We start from the raw sequence: 8,458 nt of genomic DNA on the forward strand, positions 1-8,458 counted from the left end.
GAAAACAACAAATCTCACTCTCTCTGTTGCAAGTCCTTGTTTTTTTTTTGGATTTTCTTTTTTAACTCGATGACTCGTCAGCTCCATCCACTGGGAATGTCCAGTTTTGTGTGTTGTGGGCAGCACAAGTATTTGTGTATTGTGAAGAGTTCCTTTTCCTTTTCCCATTTTGCACTTTCTTCATACCAGAGCTGGTCAGAAATGTTCTTTTGGGTTCAAATACATGTTCACTATATGCTTTACGAAGATCTGAAACTGTTGAAATGCTGGCTGAATATTAACTTGTTTGGGAGCTACAGGCTCATGGATTAGGTCTTTGTGTAACAGAGAATTACAAGGGTTAATAAAATATGAAACATGAGCCCAGCAAAGGGCGTAACATTGGGTCACTTCCAGTCCCTGCTCAAAGAGCCCGCCACTTTTCAAAGCCAGCGAACTCAAGTCAAGGTAAGACATTGTTGTACCTTCTATTCCATATGTGGTGTGGTTGTGTAGATATGGTTCGACTTTATGGATCAAGATGCATAATCACACACAGAAACATGTGAACTTTAATTTGACTTGTGCACGCTGGGACCTGAGAGACGTGTCTTTTCAACTAACACCACACTTGATACGTTGTCTTCCGTCCAAAGCTTTGACGAGATGATCGTTAGTGATGAAATGTTGGAGAATAGATTTAATTAATTAGTTAGAAAAAGGAGAATTATGCTCAAGTCCCTAAAATTTCCTGTCGTATTATATCTGTCAGTATTTTTAATATGAATTTTTAGTAGTAATAGTCGTATGTACATTTGCTTGGTGTTAATCTGTAAAGTCTGTTGGTTTGTGGCACGGATCTAACATCTTAATCTGACATCTCAATGTTTAACTTGAAAACTGTTTGATACTAAAATAAACTCATTAAGTCTGCCAACTATTTGGTGCGGAAAACTGATGTCTTTCCTCTTCCTTCCCCACAAAGAACCGCCAAGGTGAGTCATGTTTTCCTAAAATGAAACAGTTGTTTAAAACAGCTCAACTGTAATCCTGTTACTCTATTTCCTCTTGTGTTCCTGTTTACCGGGCTTCTATACAAGTGACCAGTTGATATAGGAAAAAAAAAATATTGTCTAAAGTAAAATTATTTGGTTAGTTAGTTAGTTTCACTTTGAGTTTATGACTGTCTCGATCCCAAAGGAAGCGCTGCAGTGAACCAACAGTAGCTTGTGGTCTCCACCCATCAGTGTGCACAAAGGCTGCTAAACTTAACTACAAAATGCAGGGGTTTTGTGCTTTACTGTTGCTTCTGCTGAAACGACCGCACGCTGACTTACGTTATCTGAATAAGTTATCGAAATAAATTTCAACACTTTGTACACCCTTTAGGCAGTTAGTCATTTGTGTAAAGTGGAAGCTGTCCAACTAAGTCAGGCTCCAGTGTAAAAGGAGGATTTAAAGATGAAAACGGTCTATTCGATGTCTTTTCTCTTCCTTTCCCATGAAGAACCGGCAGATACTGGTTACTTTATTTCCTCTTGCGTTCCTTTTTTTACCAAGCTTGCATACAAGTGACCAGTTGATATAGAAAAATGTATTTATTTATTTAGTTAGTTTTACTTTGAGTTTATGACTGCCTCACTTGAGACGTGTCTTTGCTCTATTAAAACTGATGTCAGTTGTTTTTGTATTTACATTTCATGTGGCTTGAACATGTCAATTTAACATCAACTAACTGTATTATTGTATTGTTAGGTGAACATGCCTCGCAAAAAGCAAAACAGGGAAAACAAGGACATCCGTTCCTATTTCAATAAAAATGTAAGTAACAGCTCAAAAGCCAGTTTCAGACTACTGGAATTTCCCTTTCTATACCCCTGATCATGCAGTATTCTATCAGGACAATCCTGGCAGCAGCAGCTTCTCCACAGCACAGAGTTCACAGTCGGGTGGAGCTTCAGGCTTTCAGCCAGAAGAAGCTACTGGAGCTAAGGTGAGCTCTATGTCACTGTGAAATCATGAGTTGCGGGTTCATGAGTTGATTGATACAGCAGTCATTATTTAATGAATATACATTCATTGAGCAACTGTCATCCTCACTGAGTTTTTCCTTTCAAGTTCCACATGAAATGGAAAGCAGAGTATTTGCTTTTGAAACTCTGCTTATCAGTTAAGGATCCACTTGTTGTGGATGTTGATTATGGTTTATCAGGGTTTGTCGTGGCCTAGAACAGGGACATTCACTTCCTCAGGTCTCTCTGGCACCACCTCATGGCCACAGATGCACTTTGCAGTTTGCTTCCATTAACGTGTCACACATAATGTTAAACCTTGACCAGGCTAATAAAACATGGATCTGAACCTGCATGGGTTCCAGGTCTGCTCGACCCTTGAGACCTTACTCCATTGCACTGCTAATGGTCAAAAACCCCACAGGTATCCAAGAGTAAAATTAAATCTTTTTCATTTTTTGCAGACCCGCAGTCAAGTGAAGAAGGAGAACGAGTGTGATTCAGTGGTGAGTTGACAAATATGCTGCATGTATAAAAGTCTGGATTTTTATCAAGGACGTCTAACTTTGTCCTTCACTGATTTCCTGCAGGATGAACATTCACATCATTTCAAAGTGAAATTCTCTCATACTGACCCTTATGAGTACACTGTTTCCTGTAATCAACCTTGCACAGTGCTGGAGGCCATAAAATCCACTGAAAAGTATAAGAAGACAAATATGCCTTCAGATGAAAACCTTGTAATTCAGCTGGGTAAAGGGGATCGTGATGTTCTTGTTCCAACACATTTCCCTTGTTCTTGTGTCGGTCCTGATGAGTTACTGATCATATCACGTGAGTCAGAAAAGGTTGAAGAGGCCCAAACCCAACATGACAAAACAATATTTTCAAGAGACAAATATTCTGTCTTTGATGTTTACACTGTAGGGGGGCTGTACACCAAACAAAAGACACTTTTTAGAAACCAAACTGCTGTCAAACAGTTTAAATATGTGCGTCTGTGTGCGAAGAAGGGAATGACTGTGGAGGAGGCCCTGAAAAGAGATGGTCGCTTCATTGATCTGGGCAACTTTACCCTGTCTGACAATGACAATCCAAATTCCATCACTGATCGTACACAGAAAGTTGACAACCTAAATGAAAAACAATTCAAGATTTGTCTTCCACGAAACAAGAATACAAATGAAAAAAAGCAGCAGGAAAACTCTCCATGTGCGTCAAATACTTCACAACAGAGGCGTGACACAGTGGCAGTGCATCAGAGAGGAAGGAGTGTCCAAGCAGCACTGAAAGACAGTGACAACACTGAGGAGATTTATGAAATGCTGCGTCAGCAGTTTCCACATCTGAAAGAAAAGATGGAGAGCAGATTTCCCAATGATTCTTATCAGGAAACACTGAACCTGAGGAAGGAAGAGTTTGGAAAGATCCAACAGTCGTTCAGTGAGGTGCACAGAGTCAGGAAGCTGCTCACACTGGGCGAGTCAGTCTGTAAGGTGGTTGTTCACGATGTTAGCCAAGGCACTGGTTTTGTGCTGTTTGACAACTTTGTCTTGACTAACGCACACCTATTCAAAAACTGTGTTGAGGGGGGGCGGCTGATGGAGGACATCGATGTGTCTGTTCTCTTTAACTATGAAGATCCTGGGCTGCACACAAAATATTTTTACTTCCAGGTAGCACACATTCACACATTCATCCACTACAGTGAGGGTGACCTTGATTATGCCATACTTGAGCTGAAGCGTGAGGGCCAGAAACCCAGTGAAACAACACAAACAAAGAAAATAAAGATACCACCAGGTCTCCTGAAGAACTTTGCTCCAATGCCTAAGAACGGTGAGGCCTGTATTATTGGTCATCCAAATGGAGAAGTGAAAAAAATAGATCCTACATGTATCATTGAGAAAGAGAAGAGGGAACAGGCAGTCGGAGATCATTTAAAAATGTACAAAGATGATTTCATTGTTCACATAATCAACAAACTCAAAGACCAAGGCATTGGCGACATCATGTTGGGTGGAAAAAGAGCAGAAAACGTGGGGACCTACAACACTTTCATGTATCATGGCTCCTCAGGCTCCCCAGTGTTTGATGCTCGTTGCGGAGTTTTTGGTTTGCACACCGCAGGATTTGTCTGTGACTCTGCAAAGGATAGTGTGATAGAGTTCGCCCAACCTCTGCTTCCTATATTTAAACACTTTGTAGGTAAGCTGAAGGAAAGCGGTGATGTGAATGTGTTGAAGAGAGTTGAGAAAGAAGCAAAGAGTAATCAGCACCTGAAAATCATACTCGAGGCAGCTGACGTTGACGGGTGCTCAGACTCAGATGAGCCGATGGACACTGACTGAGTCCTGAGATTAACAGAACAACAAAAAGTTATCAAAGTTAAGTCATCAAAACACACCTGTGTTGCAGCCTCTGCTGCATGCGCACTGTCACTGACAGTGCGCATGCGTCAATACGTGTGCAGCCTGTTACAGACGCTCCCGATCTTTCTCACTGTTTTCTACTATTTTATTATTTTTTCGCGACTCCTTTTACTTTCTTTTTTACTCTGGACTACACTGTTTTTCTATCTACCACACACCAGGAAAGTTGTGGGTCTTTTTGGTGTTTTGTTCGTCGCTGAACTACACTTCTCGGAGCGGCGATGAAACTCCTCGCTGCCCGCATTGTTTACACTCGGGATCAGCTGATGGACCTGAAGCCGGCCACCGCTCCAGGGAAAACACCGAGAGTAATCCCTGCTGAATGCTGGATTAAAACTCACAGGGGATGCAGGGGAAATAAAAAGGGAAGCTTTGAAACAGCGGAGGCTTATGACTAGGAAGTTTAAGCCGTGTCTCCCCTCTATCGTCATGGGAAATGTGAGGTCACTCGGGAATAAGATGGACGAGCTGACGGCACTGTCGCAGAGTCAGAGGGAATACCAGGAGTGCAGTCTGATGTGCTTTACGGAGACATGGCTGCACCAGGACATACCCGACGACAATGTGACAGTAACGGGCTTCCATACGGTCCGTGCGGACAGAGACTGCGCTACCAGCGGTAAGCACAAAGGGGGAGGGCTTGCCGTGCTCGTCAACAACCGGTGGTGTAATCCAGCTCACATCACGGTGAAGGAGCGCATCTGCAGCCCGGATGTGGAACTGTGTGCCGTTGGACTACGTCCATATTACCTGCCCAGGGAGTTTTCACATGTTGTCATGGTAACTGTTTATGTCCCCCCCTCTGCAAACCCCAGCAGGACATGTGACACTATTCACTCTGCAATAGCCCGGATACAGACTCAGCACCCGAGTGCATTCATTGCAATCTCGGGTGATTTCAACCACACTAACCTGGACAAAACACTCCCCACTTTCACTCAGTTTGTGAACTGTCCTACCAGAGAGGGAAGAACAATAGATCTGCTGTATGCTAATGCAGGGATTGTTACAGTTCTTCCCCCCTCCCCCCACTAGGCAGGTCAGATCACAACCTGATCCACCTCTCCCCCTGCTATGTGCCTCTCGTAAAGCGTCTGCCCACAACTTCAAGGACTGTGAGGAGATGGACAGACGAGGCGAATGAGACACTCCAGGGCTGTTTTGAGGTGACAGATTGGCAGGCACTCTGTGAGCCCCACGGCCAGGACATTGATGGGCTCACTGAGTGCATCACTGCCTACATAAACTTCTGTGTGGACACCATTGTCCCAACCACAACGGTAAAGTGTTACCCCAACAACAAGCCGTGGGTAACCAAGGACATCAAAGCCATCCTCAACGACAAGAAGAGGGCTTTCAGAGCAGGCAATAGGGAGGAGGTGAGAGCTATTCAGCGCACCCTGAGAATAAAGATCAGGGAGGCAAAGGAGAGGTACCGGAGGAAGCTGGAGTGGAAACTCCAGCAGAACAACACGAGAGAGGTGTGGAGTGGCATGAGGACCATCACAGGTTACGGGCCAAACAGAGGAGGAGTTGATGGCGGTGTGGAACGGGCGAATGAGCTGAATCAGTTCTTTAACACTGGAAGTCCCAGGATTTTTCTGCCTACCTTAAAGTCCCAGAGACTAGTCATTTGGCGCAACTGCTTTCCCACACTACTCTAATCACCCTTTTTGTTATGGTAATGAGGTTATAATGCCTTGACACCTACATCTATTCTTACTGCTGGGTGAGGGGATCACACCTTCCAATGGTCAAGTCATATTGGCTACTTCTTTGATGACCGAGACACCCGCACAGAGCGAGCACAGACCGATAAGTTTGCTGCAATTTCAGACATATGAGGATGGTTTGTCAGCAACTGCATCACATCCTACATCCCTGGTCGACACATCACCATCGACGAACAACTTTTCCCATCCAAGACTCACTGCTGTTTCCTACAGTACATTGCATCTAAACCAGACAAGTTTGGGATCAAGTTTTGGGTGGCATGTGACTTGAAAACCAAATACGTCTGCAACATCCTCCCATATCTTGGCAAGGACCCCACTCGGCCTCGTGGGGAGAGAGTGTCTGAGAGTGTAGTCATGAGGCTGATATAATATAAATGCAAAAACACATGCATGCACACACACATACAAATCCACTGTATGTGCATAAACCCGCCATATGGACACACACAAACAAATGCAAAAACACAGACACACAGACAGACACACACAACTTATCTCAGAACTAAAGGATTGCTCTCCTGAGCTGTGAGGTGTGTCCCCTCCCCCACACAGGTTGAAGTGCCTCCAGCCGTGAGCTGCTACTAGCCACATTTCCATAACAAAAGGGAATATCCACGGGGGGGCCTTTAGTCATTTGGCTTTCTTGTGGGCATTTTAGGTAGAAAAACCAAATGGCTCTTCTCTGGGACTTCTAGTGTTAACAGATTCGACACAGGGACCCCAATTCACACTTCAAACGACTCCTCAGCAGTAAGGTTGCAGCAACCAGCCACTCCAGCCTCTCTCCCTCCCCCCACATTCCATCTGGATGGCCTCGCTCACACCTCGTCCCCAGAAGCCTGGGTGGACCACTCTCACCTGGGTACCACATGCACTCCTCCCCCACCCATCACCCCAACGATGACCTTCACAGCTGACCAGGTGAGAAGACAGCTGCAGAGACTCCGTGCAGGCAAAGCTGCAGGCCCAGATGGTGTGAGCCCCAGGGTCCTGAAAGCCTGTGCCCCCCAGCTAAGCGGAGTACTCCATCATGTCTTCAACCTGAGTCTGAGTCTTCAGAGGGTCCCCGTGGTGTGGAAGACGTCATGCCTCGTTCCTGTCCCGAAGACGCCGCGTCCCAGCGACCCCAAGGACTACAGGCCTGTGGCCCTGACGTCACACATCATGAAGACCCTGGATAGACTCGTCCTGGAACAGCTCAGGCCCATGGTCCAACCACTTCAGGATCCCCTTCAGTTCGCCTACCAGCCCCGCCTTGGAGTGGACGATGCCATCATCTACCTGCTGAACAAAGTCTACACTCACCTGGACAAGCCGACAAGCACTGTGAGAATCACATTCTTCGACTTCTCGAGTGCGTTTGACACCATCAGGCCGGCTCTGCTGGCAGAGAAGCTGACAGCGATGCAGGTGGATGCCCCACTGGTGTCCTGGATCGCAGACTATCTGACGGGCAGACCGCAGTACGTACGCCTGAAGTGCTGCCTGTCAGATGAAGTGATCAGCAACACCGGGGCTCCACAGGGGACTGTCCTCTCTCCCTTCCTCTTCACGATTTACACCACAGACTTTACGCACTGCACAGAGTCCTGCCATCTTCAGAAATTTTCTGATGACTCTGCAGTGGTTGGGTGTATTACTGGGGGGGATGAGAGAGAGTACAGGACGGTAGTGGACAACTTTGTCACATGGAGCGGGAAAAACCACCTACAGCTCAATGTGACAAAGACCAAGGAACTGGTGGTGGACCTGAGGAGGACTAAGGCTCCAGTGACCCCTATCAACATCAAAGGGGACACTGTGGAGGTGGTGGAACAGTACAAGTACTTGGGGGTGTACTTAGACCACAAACTGGACTGGTGCAAGAACGTGGACATGGTCTACAGAAAGGGCCAGAGCCGCCTCTACTTTCTGAGGCGGCTGAGGTCCTTCAACATCTGCAGGACGATGCTGATTTATACTTATGTTGTTTTGTTTATCCTATTTTTATACCTTTCACTTTTCTTTCTTGGTCGGGAAAACTGCAAGTGCAATGTCTGTACGAAAAAGAATTTCCCTTCGGGGATAAATAAAGGAATTCTGATTCTGATTCTGAACAGTAATGGTTCAACCATGATCCATGAGAACATGCGAGATGTGGAAGCACAAAGACTCTGGAGAAGAAGATGATTACAAGATGACTCACAAAGTGTTTACAAATCTCACTCTCTCGCTCAGATCCTCATTGTTTTCTTCTTCTTTTTTAACTTGATGACTCGTCAGCTCCATCCACCGGGAATGTCCAGTTCTGTGTGTTGTG

At 45.5% G+C, this 8,458-nt stretch overlaps 1 protein-coding gene across 1 annotated transcript; it reads left to right on the forward strand.

Annotated features, from left to right (window-relative positions):
• The first annotated feature begins 403 nt into the window (after positions 1-403).
• On the forward strand, positions 404-4,763 carry LOC124054291 (serine protease FAM111A-like). The gene is made up of 4 exons (XM_046380105.1): positions 404-1,800; positions 1,880-1,972; positions 2,456-2,497; positions 2,582-4,763. The coding sequence occupies exons 1-4, from the start codon at positions 1,741-1,743 to the stop codon at positions 4,340-4,342; spliced, it is 1,956 nt and encodes a 651-aa protein (XP_046236061.1). The 5' UTR covers positions 404-1,740; the 3' UTR covers positions 4,343-4,763.
• Positions 4,764-8,458: the final 3,695 nt, after the last annotated feature.

Source organism: Scatophagus argus, chromosome 23, assembly GCF_020382885.2.
Source record: "Scatophagus argus isolate fScaArg1 chromosome 23, fScaArg1.pri, whole genome shotgun sequence".
NCBI lineage: Eukaryota > Metazoa > Chordata > Actinopteri > Scatophagidae > Scatophagus > Scatophagus argus.

Bases quoted from the DNA above. Each gene is read 5' to 3' on its own strand.
- LOC124054291 (XM_046380105.1), top strand. From the start codon at position 1,741: ATGCCTCGCAAAAAGCAAAACAGGGAAAACAAGGACATCCGTTCCTAT. The intron at 1,801-1,879 runs GTAAGTAACAGC...GTATTCTATCAG, and splicing joins GTTCCTATTTCAATAAAAAT to GACAATCCTGGCAGCAGCAG. The intron at 1,973-2,455 runs GTGAGCTCTATG...CATTTTTTGCAG, and splicing joins AAGAAGCTACTGGAGCTAAG to ACCCGCAGTCAAGTGAAGAA.